This window comes from Zootoca vivipara, chromosome Z2 (assembly GCF_965207765.1).
Source record: "Zootoca vivipara chromosome Z2, rZooViv2.hap1.1, whole genome shotgun sequence".
Lineage (NCBI taxonomy): Eukaryota > Metazoa > Chordata > Lepidosauria > Squamata > Lacertidae > Zootoca > Zootoca vivipara.
In genome coordinates, this window is record NC_142585.1 from 4,286,642 (window position 1) to 4,303,129 (window position 16,488).

The 16,488-nt window shown below is 50.3% G+C and overlaps 1 protein-coding gene across 2 annotated transcripts in view; it reads right to left on the reverse strand.

The window, feature by feature from the left end:
* The window catches only part of SHROOM4 (shroom family member 4), a 60,234-nt gene that overhangs the window by 27,671 nt on the left and 16,075 nt on the right, over positions 1-16,488 (reverse strand). For both annotated transcript variants that reach the window (XM_060270516.2, XM_088665205.1), the window contains exon 2: positions 9,486-9,637. In XM_060270516.2, coding sequence (XP_060126499.2) covers positions 9,486-9,637 — 152 coding nt within the window. The remainder of the gene's footprint in view (positions 1-9,485; positions 9,638-16,488) is intronic.

Below are 16,488 nucleotides of genomic sequence, written 5' to 3' on the forward strand. Positions count from 1 at the left end.
TGCCGCAATAAGAAATGTCTTGAAACAAAGATTAATTAAAAAATGGGAATATGTTTATGATTATTTCAGGAAGAAAAATATAAAAACAGAATTAGTGGTTTGCTTAGCTTAAAGGATCACAGGGGATTTATAAAGGAAATGGGATAAGAAAGACATGTATAAAAAGATTCTTCAGAATAATGGTAACGCAAGGAAGGAAAGAATTTAAGAGTTAAGCGATGGGTTAAAGTTTGGAAGTGGGTTTTATTTATATATGAAATTTTGATTTATGTAACAAAAGTGGGAAGACAATGTATGGATTTTTTTTATTGTACTGTTTTTAAAGTGATTCAATAAAGTTTATTTTTTTAAAAAAAATTAAAAAGAGTATAATGACTGTGGGAGGGAGAGGATGGTTCAGAAAGATGCCTAAGCAATGTTTCCTGTCTGTTGGAAGAGCCAATTTAATCAAAGAATTGTAGGGCTGAAAGGAACCCCCAAGGGTCATCTAGTCTAACCCCCTGCAATGCAGGAATCTCAGCTCAAGCATCCCGGACAGATGTCCATCCAAGCTCTGCTTAAAAACCTCCAAGGAAGGAGAGGCCACCACCTTCCATTCCCCCTCTCAAACAGCTCTTGCTGTCAGAAAGTTGATGTTTGATTGGAATCTCCTTTCTTCTAAAGAGATGTAGCTCCTTTAAAAAACCCAAAAGACACAGGAGGGAGGGTTGGGGAAGGAAGGAGACATTCAGAGGGAGGAAAGCTTCCATGCCTTTGCCCTTGCCTTATACAGTTGCAGCAGCAGCCCCCCACTCCCGTCCTCCCTTTTCACACATCGGACCTGGGAAGAGCTGGAGTTTGCAGTACACAAACCCTCAAGATTTCACTTGGGGGCAGGGTGGTGGTGACTCAGCCTTCTTCAGGCACCGGAAAATGCCAGGATAGGAGCTTTCCCTAATGGAACATAGGTAGCCCCCACAGGCAGAGCCAGGGCTTGCCCGAGACATTTTGGCACCCGAGGCAAATAAAAAAAATTGTATCCCCTGCTCCATGCCAGGGAAGATCCACGTCAGGAACAAGGTGGGAGGAAGAAAGATTGGGATCCCCCGTGGCCCATTGCCTCAGCTGCCCTCATGGGATGGCCAGCCCTGTCTTCTCCCATCCAGCTCAGTACCACCTACACTGACTGGCAGCAATTGCTCTCCAGGGTTTCAGATAGGAGCCTCTCCCAGTGCTACCTGCAGATAGAATCATAGAATAGAATCATAGAATCATAGAGTTGGAAGAGACCACAAGGGCCATCCAGTCCAACCCCCTGCCAAGCAGGAAACACCATCAAAGCATTCTTGACATATGCCTGTCAAGCCTCTGCTTAAAGACCTCCAAAGAAGGAGACTCCACCACACTCCTTGGGAGCAAATTCCACTGCCGAACAGCTCTTACTGTCAGGAAGTTCTTCCTCATGTTGAGGTGGAATCTTCTTTCATGAAGTTTGAATCCATTGCTCCGTGTCCGCTTCTCTGGAGCAGCAGAAAACAACCTTTCTCCCTCCTCCATATGACATCCTTTCATATATTTGAACATGGCTATCATATCACCCCTTAACCTTCTCTTCTCCAGGCTAAACATACCCAGCTCCCTAAGCCTAAGATGCTGTTGGCAGTTGCCAACAGGTGCCTGCAGACCCCAGAGAAAAGCAACACACATGCCTGGCAGTGAGCGTGTCTTCACCCACCCAAATAAGGTTAGGGGATCCGTCCCACCCCTTCTCCTCCAGAAGGAGGGTGGCAAATGGGATCGCCCCATGCACGCCAGGCACAGAACACTCACCTGTCTGTGGGCAGTGTGTGTCCAGCAGGACAAAGGCGAGCCCCAGAACTCCAGCCCACACGCTGCTGGGAGCTGTGGGGAATAAGCAGCTGAGGGGCCGGGACATGGAAGCCATCCCTACTCAAGAGGGAGGGGCTTCTTACTGGGCAGGCGTTTCCTGCCGCCGTCCCCCTCCTGCACTCCCCAAGCCAGACCCATTCCCATCCCCTTCCAGCCAGGAAGCGGTGAGGAAGTGATGTCCAGGGAGATAAGGGAACCCGTGGAGCAGGCAGTGGTCATGTTGGAGGCCCCAAACGATGCGAAGGAACGGCAAAGGGGCTTCCTGGCTCTGTGGAGCAACAGGAGTCTAGGGGAAAATAAATCAGCTTGGGGAAGAAAACATCCGCCCGCCCATCAGGCCTTCGTGTAGGCAGGGCCGGCCCAAACTTGAGGCAAGGTGAGGTGGCCACTTCAGGTGGCAAGATAGCAAGGACAGAAGATAGAATCATAGAATCATAGAGTTGGAAGAGACCACAAGGGCCATCCAGTCGAACCCCCTGCTAAGCAGGAAACACCATCAAAGCATTCTTGACATATGCCTGTCAAGCCTCTGCTTAAAGACCTCCAAAGAAGGAGACTCCACCACACTCCTTGGGAGCAAATTCCACTGCCGAACAGCTCTTACTGTCAGGAAGTTCTTCCTCATGTTGAGGTGGAATCTTCTTTCTTGAAGTTTGAATCCATTGCTCCGTGTCCGCTTCTCTGGAGCAGCAGAAAACAACCTTTCTCCCTCCTCCATATGACATCCTTTCATATATTTGAACATGGCTATCATATCACCCCTTCACCTTCTCTTCTCCAGGCTAAACATACCCAGCTCCCTAAGCCATTCCTCATAAGGCATCGTTTCCAGGCCTTTGACCATTTTGGTTGCCCTCTTCTGGACACGTTCCAGCTTGTCAGTATCCTTCTTGAACTGTGGTGCCCAGAACTGGACACAGTACTCCAGGTGAGGTCTGACCAGAGCAGAATACAGTGGTACTATTACTTCCCTAGATCTAGATGCTATACTCCTATTGATGCAGCCCAGAATTGCATTGGCTTTTTTAGCTGCTGCATCACACTGCTGACTCATGTCAAGTTTGTGGTCTACCAGGACTCCTAGGTCTACCAGGACTCCTAGGTCCTTTTCACATGTACTGCTCTCAAGCCAGGTGTCACCCATCCTGTATTTGTACCTTTCAATTTTTTTGCCCAAGTGTAGTACTTTACATTTCTCCTTGTTAAAATTCATCTTGTTTGCTTTGGCTCAGTTGTCTAATCCGTTAAGGTCATTTTGAAGTGTGATCCCTCCCAATTTGGTGTCATCTGCAAACTTGCTCAGGGTGCCCTCAAGCCCATCATCCAAGTCATTGATAAAGATGTTGAATAAGACTGGGCTCAAGACAGAACCCTGTGGCACCCCACTAGTCACTACTCTCCAGGATGAGGAGGAGCCATTGATGAGCACCTTGTTCCTGAGCTAGCTCTTCACCCACCCCTTATTCCCTGGTGGGGAGGAGGGGATCTTTTTGTCTTAGAGGAGGGGAGCTCTCCTCCCCCCCCCCCCCCCGCACCACAAGATGAAACAGTCAGCTCTAGCCTGGCCGCAGCCCTCCTTATCCTGCCTTCATCTCCACTCAGCATACACAGGAAGCAGTAGTGACAGAGGGCAGGAAGAGTGAGGTCATTGGCCTTGGGAGGAAGATATACCGCTCTATTTTGCCTTGGTCAGACCACACCTGGAGTCCTGTGTCCAGTTCCAGTGTCCACAATTTGAAAAGGATATCGGCAGGCAGCAAAAAAGGTTAATGCTCTTCTAGGCTGCATCAACAGACGTCATAAGACCACTCTATTTTGCCTTGGTCAGAGCATACCTGGGGGTTCCTGCATCCAGTTTTGGCACACTAATACTGTGTCCAGGTCTGACACCAGAGTTTAAAAAGGATATTGAGTCACATGGGCTGTCACATGGAAGACGGAGTAAGCTTGCTTTCTGCGTTAAATAGGTTTTCACAGAGAAAATGCCAGGGCAAAAAAGCAAGCAAGCAAGCAAAACACTCAGGCATGGCACTTTAAAGTGCAGGCATGTATCTAGACAGTGCAGGACAAAAGGTAAGTGTGGATGATGTTGTGACGTGGGGTTTGTGATTTCAGCTCTCTTGACAAAACATGCTGGAGACAGTTCTCTAGTAACAGCTCTTTATTAAAGTGAACAAGACTGAAGACTGAGGAGAGGAAAGCTACATTTATAGGGACAGGGGACTAGCTAGGAAGGGATACATTTTGGAGGGAACAATATCAAGCAATCACAGTGCTGCCTTTTGGAGGAAACCAATAAGACAGAGGATCCAAATACAGCAGCTTAAATGAACCAATAGTAGCTGTACCCTCTGGAACCAAAAGGCAGTTACTTTATCCTAATGCAAATACAGACAATAATAATACAGATATAAACTCCTTTGACTCAATACACAACACCCCTCCCCCCCTAGTGAGCACAGCAGACGTAATCCCTCAGGTACTGTGGGGTCCTACAACTTCTACCTGATCTCCTGACAACAGGTGTTGCAGGTTCTGGATTGGGTGTTACCTGTGGTGGAGGGGCTGCTATAGGGGTTTCATCAGGAACAGATGGAGTCCCAGACATCTCAGGGTCCCCGACCTGTACCTCGTCATCATGAGGACTAGCAGACCCTGGTTCATTTGCTGAAGCCCCTGGTGACTGTACCTCTGGACCATTTTCACTCTGGTCTTGCAGCTGTGCGTCATTAGCCAGGGATGAATTATCTGACTCCTCCCTGCTGAGCGCCCGGCGCCTCAGCTGATCTATATGTCTCTTCCAAACTTGCCCATTTTCCAAGGTCACATAATAGGACACAGGTCCACTAGCCCGGGTGATCACACCGGCCACCCACCGCGGACCTCGTGAATAGTTCCTCACCCAGACCAGATCTTCAGGGGCGAGATACCTTGTTGTGTCAGTCTCAGCCTGGGGGGTTGCTCTTGAATTACGGTTTGGCATTTTATCTGGGTGGACATAATCCAGCACCGTTACCAGTCTTCTACCTAAGAGCAGCTCGGCTGGCGACTTGCCCGTCGCAGTACACGGCGTCGCATGCTGCAAAAATAACATTCGCGCAATGCGAGCCGACCAGTTACCCTCCATTAAGCGCGCAATGGATTCTTTGGCTGTTCTTACCATGCGCTCAGCCTGCCCATTGGAGGATGGGTGAAAGGGCGCGGATGTGACCCCTCTTATAAAGTTATCAGCCAAGAATGCCCTGAATTCTTGGGATACAAAAGCTGCCCCATTATCTGATACAATGGTCTCAGGTAACCCGTGGGTAGCAAACAGCTGCCTCAACACCTTGATTACGGCAGCTGATGCCATGCTAGGGACCATCGCCACTTCTAACCATTTGGAATATGCATCAACGATAACCAAAAAGACCTTCCCTTGGAATGGCCCAGCAAAATCTATGTGCAGCCGGCTCCAGGGAGTCCTGGACTGCTCCCACCAGTGGACTGGTGCTCTGGCCACTTCTGGCCGCACCTCTTGGCATGCCTTGCATGTTCGTACCCATTGTTCTATGTTCTGGTCCATTCCAGGCCACCACACATAACATCGGGCTAGCGACTTCATCCTGACCATTCCCGGGTGTCCCATGTGAAGCGTCTCAAGAACCCTGTTTCTCAGTGGTGCTGGGATTATCACCCTATCTCCCCATAGGAGACAACCCTTATGCATGGACAATTCGTGCTGCCTTGTCGCATAAGGCCTGAATTTTTCTTCATGCGGACCACCTGGCCACCCCCTCCCCACCCAAGTGAGCACACGGGAGAGAACAGCATCTTTCCTAGTTTTCTCAGCTATATCCGTAGCTGTTACAGGAGCCCCCGGAAGTGTTTCTAGCATCATAATGTGCTCCGCCGGAGCAGGATCCTCATTGCTCCCGCCAGGAAGGGGCAATCGACTCAGCGCATCAGCATGGCACAACTGTTTCCCCGGCACATGGGTCAAGGTGTACTGGAACCCATTCAGGAATATTGACCAACGCAACATTCTGGGGGAGAGAATTTGTGGCGTTTGTTTGTTTGGGTTGAACAACCCTAACAGTGGTTTGTGGTCCGTTTCAATGGAGAAATGGCGACCGTACAAATAATCATAGAACCTTTTGATTCCGGACACAATAGCCAGTGCCTCTTTATCAATTTGAGCATAGTTGCGCTCTGTGGGCGACAACGTACGGGAATAGAAAGAGATGGGCTTTTCTGACCCATCCGGTTCCCTATGACTCAGCACAGCCCCCAGACCGTATTGAGAGGCATCACATGCCAGGACCAGCGGCTTTGACTCATCATAATGAGCAAGGACGCTCCTGCTACTCAGCATTCCTCGCAAGGAGTCAAAAGCCTTCTGCTGCTCCCGCCCCCATCGCCACACATTCTTTTTCTGCAATAGTCTATGTAATGGTTCAGCTACCGAAGCTTTCTGGGGTAAGAACGAATGATAAAAGTTAATAAGTCCCAGGAATGACTGCAACTCCGTCTTGTTCTGTGGTCGTGGTGCCTCGATGATGGCCTTAATCTTAGCATCTGTGGGGTGGATGCCTGATGCATCAATTTTAAACCCCAAGAAATCCACAGTTGGCACCCCAAAACTGCATTTTTCTTTTTTCAGTTGCAACCCCACCTCCTTGAACTTGAGCAACACTGCACGGACACGCGCAACCAGTTCCTGTGGGTCTTTTCCAGCAATCAAAACATCATCAAAAAATGGCAAGACCCCCGGCAGACCTCTTAACAGGTGTTCCATGAGCCCTTGAAAAATCCCTGGGGCCACACAAACTCCGAACTGTAATCTGTTAACTCTGAACACCCCTTTATGTGTGACAATAGTCTGTGCTTCCGCTGATTGTGGGGTTACTGGCAGCTGTTGGTAAGCTTGTGCCAGGTCAATTTTGGCGAACACCTTGCCCCCAGCCAGTTTAGCCAACAGATGTGATACGACTGGAATGGGGTATGAGTTTCCCCTGAGTGCCTTATTGATAGTACATTTGTAATCTGCACATATCCTGACTTCCCCATTTGCTTTAAGGGGCGTGACGATTGAAGTCTCCCACTTAGCAGAGTCCACGGGTGAGAGAACTCCCTGCTTGACCAATTTATCCAGCTCTGCCTCGATCTTGGGTTGCAGTGCAAATGGCACTCGCCTTGGTTTGAGTCGGATTGGAGCCACCCCGGGGGCCAACTCGAAGTCAACTGGGGGCCCTTTATAACAACCCAGTTTTCCATTAAAGAGACCAGCAAATTCCTTGCATAATACCTCACTCATCTCAGGGCAGGTTTGGATTGAATTAAGCCCTGAGATACTCAGTCCCAGGGCAGGGAACCAGTCAGTGCCCAGGAGACTGGGGCGACTGCCCTTCGCAATCACCAGTTTGAGTACAGCCTGTTTGTCCCGGAACTGTACTCTCACGGCACACATTCCCATAACATGGATGCGGCCTGCTGAGTACGACTGCAAGGTTGCCGGAAAGGGCTCCAGAGGGGGCAACTTACCCCTGGGGAAGAATGTCTTCGCGGTCTGGTCCGACACGATGGTGAATGCGGATCCGGAGTCCACCTCCATGTCGCACTGCTGACCCTCAATCTTCACCTTGACGTGTGCCTTGCCTTGCGCTGGAAACTGCACGGCCCTCCCGTTGATCTCCGTTACGTAGTGGCAGTCCTTTAGAAAACGAGTTGCTGTGGGCGGTCTGCGATGCTCCAGTCTAGGTGCTCCTGTCGCTCCCGACGCCGCCGATCTACAGACCCTGGCGATGTGACCCGTCTTTCCGCACGTCCGGCAGATAGCATCCCTGAAACGACAACTCTTCCTTTCATAGTTTCCGCCACAACCTGGGCAACTGCCTCGGCGATCTCTGTGCACTGTGCAGGCCTGACGCACTGACTCGACCCCACGGACTGGGCTCTGGCTCGGAGTAGCCTCTAGCTCGTCCATGGCATGCGCAACTTCTATCTGTGGCTTAGTGGCCTTGCGACTGGCATCAAGCTCCTCTCTTTCATAATTCTCCGTGGCGGTGGCCTCTTTCAAGGCTGAAGCAAGGGTAACCTCTTCTTTAGCCACGATGCGTCTTCTGGCTTTCTTGCTGCTCAGACCACCAATAAACCGATCCAGGAGAGTCTCTTCCAGATTTTGGAAGCCGCAGTGCTGAGCGAGCTTCCGGAGTTCAGCCAGAAATGTGGATACAGACTCCCCAGCATGCTGCTGCCTCTTATGGAACTCCATCCGCCGGGCCATCTTGGTCTCAGTAGGCGCCAAGTGGCTTGTTAGGCAGGCAAGAATATCTTTGAGAGATGTCTCACTCAGCTTCGCTGGAGCAAGTAATGCCTTGGCCAGCTTGAAGGTCTCGGGCCCACAGTAGCTCAGGAATGTGGCCCTTCTTTTGCTGGCATCGGTGATCCCTTGAGCCACTGCAAAGAACTCGAAGCGTTCGACGTAGTCTTCCCAGGTGTGGGGCTCTGATGGCTGGAAGGGCTCCAATACCCTTGGACTCTCCATTGTCCTAGCGGGCAGGGTCGTCTTCTCAGCTGGCCAGTGAGTCTTGTTCTCAGCTGCAATCCGGACTCTGAGGCAGGGTTGTGTTTAACCGCTCCTCAGCATTCCGGATCCCACCTTCGTCGCCAGTTGTTGTGACGTGGGGTTTGTGATTTCAGCTCTCTTGACAAAACATGCTGGAGACAGTTCTCTAGTAACAGCTCTTTATTAAAGTGAACAAGACTGAAGACTGAGGAGAGGAAAGCTACATTTATAGGGACAGGGGACTAGCTAGGAAGGGATACATTTTGGAGGGAACAATATCAAGCAATCACAGTGCTGCCTTTTGGAGGGAACCAATAAGACAGAGGATCCAAATACAGCAGCTTAAATGAACCAATAGTAGCTGTACCCTCTGGAACCAAAAGGCAGTTACTTTATCCTAATGCAAATACAGACAATAATAATACAGATATAAACTCCTTTGACTCAATACACAACAGATGAGACCACACACTCACATACATGCACCTCTGAAACTAGTTCAGAGATGGGGAGAGGGAAGATCTACCTCAGGAACAATGGGGGAAAGAAAGATCAACATTGGAACCTGCTGTTCCAGTGGATCCCTAAACAGGCAGCCCTCAGCCAATAACGTGAGATGAGCGCCGCAACCCCAGAGTCGGTCATGGCTGGACCTAATGGTCAGGGGTCCCTTTAGTTTAGGCTGACTGCAAATAATAGGTGCAGGTCCTAATTCCTGCCACTGGAGGGCAGCAGCAAGTTAGTGAAAGGAGCCCCACATCTGACAAAGAAGCACAAAATCTGATAAGGATCCCTGACAACTAACCTCTTCAGGTGTGCATTTCTCAAGCCCCCCCCCCTAAGGAGCACCATCAGCACCTGAAGGTCTTATAATGGAATCACAGTTAGAAGGTACACCCAAGGATCATCTAGTCCAACCCCCTGCAAGGCACTCAAACATCCATGACAAAGAGCCATTCAACCTCTGATTTAAAAACTCCAAGGAAGGAGAGTCCATAACTTTAACAAGGGAGGAAGAGGAGAAGGATGACAGAATGTGAGACCAAAGGGAGCCCCACGAAGCTCTCACCTCCGGATGATCATCTTGAGGGTGCGGTAGGAGCCCTTGATGAGGATGAGGGCCTCCTGCCGAGAACCATACAAGGGCGTCCCGTTGATGTTCACCAGCTCGTCCCCAGGACACATATTCTGTGACAAGGATGCCTTCCCGCCATCCTCTACCTGTAAAGAGACATGGCTATAAGCATGGATCTGTGGAACGATCCAGGATTGAAAACTTCAAAGCCAAATTGAGAGTATCTGGGTCAAAATTAAGGGAGAGAAAAATAACAGTGATTTCATTGTGGGAGTTTACTATAGATCCCCAAGCCAAACTGAGGACACAGATAATGCCTTCCTGGAACAGATGAACAAGCATTCAAAAGGAGGTGAGATAGTAGTAATGGGGGATTTTAACTATCCTGATATTTGTTGGATGTCAAACTCAGCCAGGAGCATAAGGTCGAACAAATTCCTCGCTGGCCTTGCAGACAATTTCATTGTCCAGAAAGTGGGAGAAGCAACAAGAGGATCAGCCATTTTAGATCTGGTCCTAACCAATAGTGATGATCTGGTTAGTGGGGTAGAAGTGGCAGGATCAAGCGGTGGGAGTGACCATGCTCTTCTGAAGTTTATTGTACAGCGGAAAGGAGCAACCAAGCATACTAAGACTCAAATTCTAGACTTTAAGAAAGCCGACTTCAGAAAACTTAGGGAAACGCTGGGTGAGATCCCATGGACAGAAATACTAAAAGGGAAGGGAGTTCATGATAGTTGGGAGTTTGTTAAAAGGGAGATATTAAAAGCACAACTCCAGGCAATACCAATGAGACGGAAACATGGGAGGTGCCTAAAGAAGCCAGGGTGGCTATCTAAAGAACTTTTAACTGAGTTAAGATTTAAAAGGGATATGTACAAAAAATGGAAAAAGGGGGAAATCACCAGAGAGGAATTCAAATCACCAGAGAGGAATTCAAACACCAGAGAGGAATTCAAAAATATAGCCAGCACGTGTAGAGACAAAGTCAGAAAAGCTAAAGCACAGAATGAACTCAGGCTTGCTAGAGAGGTTAAAAGCAACCAAAAGGGCTTTTATGGGTATCTCCGTAGCAAAAGGAAGAACAAGGAAACAGTGGGGTTGTGGCGGAATAGTGCCTGATGATGATTCCGGTTCATCACTCCCATGATAGGCAGGTGTTCCCTGGGAGGCGGAGCTAGAAGGCATTCTAAATGGAGGGGGAACAACCCTTGAAAGGCAGTTGGGGGTTGGCAGTGGAGAGTGGAGGAGATGCAGGAGATGTATTAACAAGTCTGTATTATATGAAAAGAAGATATGCACTTTTAAGAACCAGAGTTTTCAAGTTGAATAATAAAGTTAAATGTGCCTAAACGTTCGTGGACTCGGGCAGTGTCTCAGTACCTAAATTTTAGTGTCCTAAATTTTCCAACATTCAGTTTCCTTGGATGTCGAAAACCATCCCAAGGAAAAGAAAATGCAAGAAAGCGAAATGGCTGTCCAACGAGGCCTTACAAATAGCGGGGGAGAGGAGGCAAGCAAAATGCAAGGGAGATAGGGAAAGATACAGGAAACTGAATGCAGATTTCAAAAAAAAAATAGCAAGGAGAGACAAGAGGACCTTCTTAAACGAGCAATGCAAAGAAATAGAGGAAAACAATAGAATGGGGAAAACCAGAGATCTGTTCAAGAAAATTGGAGATATGAAAGGAACATTTCGTACAAAGATTGCCATATTAAAGGACAAAAGTGGTAAGAACCTAACAGAAGCAGAAGACATCAAGAAGAGGTGGCAAGAATACAGAGGAATTATACCAGAAAGATATGGAGGTCTCCTACACCCCAGATAGTGTGGTTGCTGACCTTGAGCCAGACATCTTGGAGAGTGAAGTCAAATGGGCCTTAGAAAGCACTGCTAATAACAAGGCCAGTGGAAGTGATGATATTCCAGCTGAACTATTTAAAATTTTAAAAGATGATGCTGTTAAGGTGCTACACCCAATATGCCAGCAAGTTTGGAAAACTCAGCAATGGCCAGAGGATTGGAGAAGATCAGTCTACATCCCAATCCCAGAGAAGGGCAGTGCCAAAGAATGCTCCAGCTACCGCACAATAGCGCTCATTTCACACACTAGCAAGGTTATGGTTAAAATTCTACAAGGCAGGCTTAAGCAGTATGTGGACCGAGAACTTCCAGAAGTGCAAGCTGGATTTCGAAGGGGCAGAGGAACCAGAGACCAAATAGCAAACATGCTCTGGAATATGGAGAAAGCTAGAGAGTTCCAGAAAAACGTCTACTTCTGCTTCATTGACTATGCAAAAGCCTTTGACTGTGTCAATCACAGCAAACTATGGCAAGTTCTTAAAGAAATGGGAGTGCCAGATCACCTCATCTGTCTCCTCAGAAATCTCTATGTGGGACAAGAAGCTACAGTTAGAACTGGATATGGAACAACTGATTGGTTCAAAATTGGGAAAGGAGTACGACAAGGTTGTATATTGTCTCCCTGCTTATTTGACTTATATGCAGAATTCATCATGTGAAAGGCTAGACTAGATGAATCCCAAGACGGAATTAAGATTGCCGGAAGAAATATCAACAACCTCAGATATGCAGATGACACAACCTTGACGGCAGAAAGTGAGGAGGAATTCAAGAACCTTGTAATGAGGGTGAAAGAGGAGAGCGCAAAATATGGTCTGAAGCTCAACATAAAAAAAAACCAAGATCATGGCCACTGGTCCCATCACCTCCTGGCAAATAGAAGGGGAAGAAATGGAGGCAGTGAGAGATTTTACTTTCGTGGGCTCCTTGATCACTGCAGATGGTGACAGCAGTCCCGAAATTAAAAGACGCCTGCTTCTTGGGAGAAAAGCAATGACAAACCTAGACAGCATCTTAAAAAGCAGAGACATCACCTTGCCTACAAAGGTCCGTATAGTTAAAGCTATGGTTTTCCCAGTAGTGAAGTGAGAGCTGGACCATAAAGAAGGCTGATCGCCGAAGAATTGATGCTTTTGAATTATGGTGCTGGAGGAGACTCTTGAGAGTCCCATGGACTGCAAGAAGATCATTCTTAAGGAAATCAGCCCTGAGTGCTTCCTGGAAGGACAGATCGTGAAGCTGAGGCTCCAATACTTTGGCTACTTCATGAGAAGAGAAGACTCTCTGGAAAAGACCCTGATGTTGGGAAAGACTGAGGGCACTAGGAGAAGGGGACGACAGGGGACGAGATGGTTGGACAGTGTTCTCGAAGCTACGAACATGAGTTTGACCAAACTGCGGGAGGCAGTGGAAGACAGGAGTGCCTGGCGTGCTCTGGTCCATGGGGTCACGAAGAGTCGGACATGACTAAATGACTAAGGAACAACAAAAACATATCTCCTCAGTCTCCTCTTTCAGGCTAAACATACCTGTTGCTGCTACTCTCAAGTAAGGACGCTCCAGTCTGCTCTGTCTCTAAGAGCTTTATTGTGCATATTATTTACAGTGCAGAGACATCAGAAAACATGACTGCCTAGTCTGATTCAGAAACCGCCAATGGCCCTTGTCTGCTCTTGTGCCAGCAGAATAGTCTAGGGACCCCAAAACGCCGCCCCTTGCCCTACGTCTGGGTGCATGACCCAATGTGGGTGCCGGAAGGCTGGAGCGTTGCAGGGGCTCCAACACCTTGCTGTGTTGTCCTTCCTCCTCTGGCCAGCTGGGTCAGTGCCGAAGCTCTGACACATCTTGGAGCCCCCCCTCCACTCCGCTCCATTCCTCATTCCCTCCTCCTGACCCGCTGCTAGCGCTGTCGCTGGGTGAAATGCTGGTCAGGATGACTGGGGGAGGGTCCCTGTAGGGGGAGTCCCCCTGACAATACCCAACTGTGGCTTCTAAGGCTTGGTTTCCAGACCCTTGATCATTTTGGTTGCCGTCCTTTGCACAGCTTCCAGCTTGTCAATATCCTTCATAAATTGTGTTGCCCAGAATTGGACACACAGTATGCCAGGTGGGGTCTGGCCAAGGCAGAACAGAATTGGTACTGCAACTTCCCTTGATCTGGACACAAGAATAGCAATAGCTTCTGTTGCTGCTGCATCACAATTTTGACTCACGTTAAGCATTTGGTCCACAAAGACCCCCTAGATCCTTTTCTGGCAAGCCTGGTGTCCCCCATCTTATATTTGTACAACTGCTTATTCCTGCCTAATTATTCCCACTGGGGAGCTGATTCAAAGGTGCAAGCCTGCCAGGAGCGAGCCAGCAGTAAATCACACTGGGCAAGTTGGAATTAACTGTTTACTAGCAAAAACAAGATCTGTACAGGAGTGCCAGGCCTAGTGAGCACAGCAACTAATCTCTGACAAGTCTTGCCTCCACGAAGCAGTTGCTGAGACTTCCCAAAGCTGCCTATGTCCCCTCCTTTCCAGGGTTTCCCCCAAGCAATCGGAAACTCTGTCTGCGTGAAGCTGACTTCTCCACCCTCTTCATGCCTTTCCTGGCTCTGGGAGACCGGGGGGGGGGGCTTGTCACAGCAGGAGGAGAAAACACTCGGGACTCTTCACCAGTCTGACTAACCTCTTCTTCTTGGCCACTCTCCTCCCTCCCTCCCGCTTAAGCTTCAGCTTCTGGACTTGTCTCTGCTACAGACTCTCCCTACTCTCTAAGCCTTGTTACCTCTTCAGCTTCCGACGCCTCCTCCTCCCAGGCTTCTCCCCCTGACTGCTCATTGTCATCCCACCACCACATGGGCGTAGGCAGGGGGGCAGGAGGGGGCAATTCCCCCCCTAGAAGCAGGGCCGCTAGCCAGCCTGCCCTGCTGCCCGCCCGGTGCCGTCTCCCTTCTCCCTGGCTGGCTGTGGGGCGGGCGGAGGGAAAGCCCCAGAGCCGCGCAAAGCGTTTGGCTGGCTTTCCCTCCGCCCGCCCCACAGCCAGCAAGGGAGAAGGGAGACGTCCCTTCTAGCCGGCTGGCTGTGGGGCGGGTGGAGGGAAAGCCAGGCAACCGCTTTGCGCGGCTCTGGGGCTTTCCCTCCACCTGCCCCGGCGATTGCAGAGGGGGAGGAGGGGACCGGAGCAGCCCGATTTCGGGCTGATCCTGGCGCCCCCTCGCCCCTGCCGTTCAAGGAGGGGGAGGAGGGAGTCGGAGCAGCCCAATTTCGGGCTGATCCTGGCTCCCCCTCACCCCTGCCGTTCAAGGAGGGGGAGAAGGGAAAGCTGGCAAGGGAGAAGGGAGCTTTCCTTGCCCCGCTGTGGCCCCTCCCCCGCCCCTTGGCCCCGCCCCTTGGCCCCTCCCTGATTTTCATCCTGGCTACGCCCCTGCACCACCAACCCCCTGGCTCTGAGCCTTCCTCCCTTGGGGTTCCCCAGCTGGTTCCCTGCACCATTCCTCTTCGTCCAACCAGTCCATGATAAAGCCTAGCTCGGATCCAGCCTCCTGGGCACTTGCCACAGGGGCTGGTCAGGAGATTCACACACACCAAACTGGGGCAGCTTCCTCAAAGGGCTCACTGCGCAAGGAACAAGCCCTTCCCTTTAGCCCAAGCACTTGCATGACGAGCCACACAAACCTCAGAAATGAGGCTGGGGCAAATTCCAGCTGCAAAATTGTTTCACCAGGCAGAGTTAGAAGGGTTCTAGAGAGAGAGAGAGAGAATGCGCCCCCCCCCCATTGTTCTCCCACTTCCTTTAAACAGTGATTTGAGTACAGGTTTTGAGGACTCGAAGTAGCAAGGCAACTAGGGCCGGCCCACCCATGAGGCCATGTGACGCAACTGGCTTGGGTGGCAAGATCCACAGAGGCAGGGGGTCCCGATGTCAATTTAGATTTCCCCTTTGTTCCTGGTGCAGATCTTCGCTCACCCCTCTTCGCTGGCAGGGAGGAAAGGGCACCATTTTGGGGGTTGCCTCAGGTGGTAAAATGCATTAGGCTGGCCCTGAGAGCAACAACAAGCAACAGGTCACGATCCTTGCAGATGTCTGCTTAGACCTTTCCTCAAGCAGTGCAGACAGCAGCATCTACACCCATGCAGACGGCAGCAGGGCTCCAAACCCTTCTGTTTGCAGCAGGATTGGTGCAAAGCATTCATACGGTGTTGCCCCTCTTTCATAGAATCATAGAATCATAGAGTTGGAAGAGACCACAAGGGCCATCCAGTCCAACCCCCTGCCAAGCAGGAAACACCATCAAAGCATTCTTGACATATGCCTGTCAAGCCTCCGCTTAAAGACCTCCAAAGAAGGAGACTCCACCACACTCCTTGGAAGCAAATTCCACTGCCGAACAGCTCTTACTGTCAGGAAGTTCTTTCTAATGTTTAGGTGGAATCTTCTTTCTCTTTGCTAAGTTCCACACAGCCACAGAGTCCCCTTCATTCCTAAAAACAGGCCCCCGCCAACAAGCCCTGCAGCAGTCCCATCTTACAGCCAGGGAGAGCGACACACCCATCGACCCCCACGAGCATGACCCCACCATTTGCACTTCAGGAACTGAAAAACGAACTGCTCACCTGGAATTTGACCCCTTCCCTCCGCTTGCCTCCCCCCTTCCACTCACCCTCAAAGCCCCAGCAAGGGAGCAGGATGCCAACGGGTGCGACAGAGAGGAGTCCTGGGGAAGGTTGGCCGGCTGCGGAACTAAGAGAGGCCCCCATAGCCAGCCTGTCCTCCTGCCATGGTGCACTCTCTCACCTCCTCGGGACCAAAGACCCCCCCCCCAAAAAAAACCAGGCAGCTCTGCCCAGGAGAAGCTCCAGGGCCAAGCTGGGACAGAGGGGCTGGGCTGGGCTGGGCTGCCCTTCCCTGCCAGAGTCACATGAGCCTGAGAGCAACTCCAGGGAGGTTCCCCCAGCTGTTTCCCTGGATGAGACAAGGGCCCTTTGTGCTGCTCAAATGCCAGCAGGATGGTCCAGAACCCACAGAGCCCTTGCACAGCCGCCGGCAAAGGGCTCTGTCCATGCCAAGGCCACGCATGGCAGCCTGCACCAGGGATAAGAGTGGAGGGGGTGGGTGGCAGGCTGCAGGCACGCAGCAGTGGCG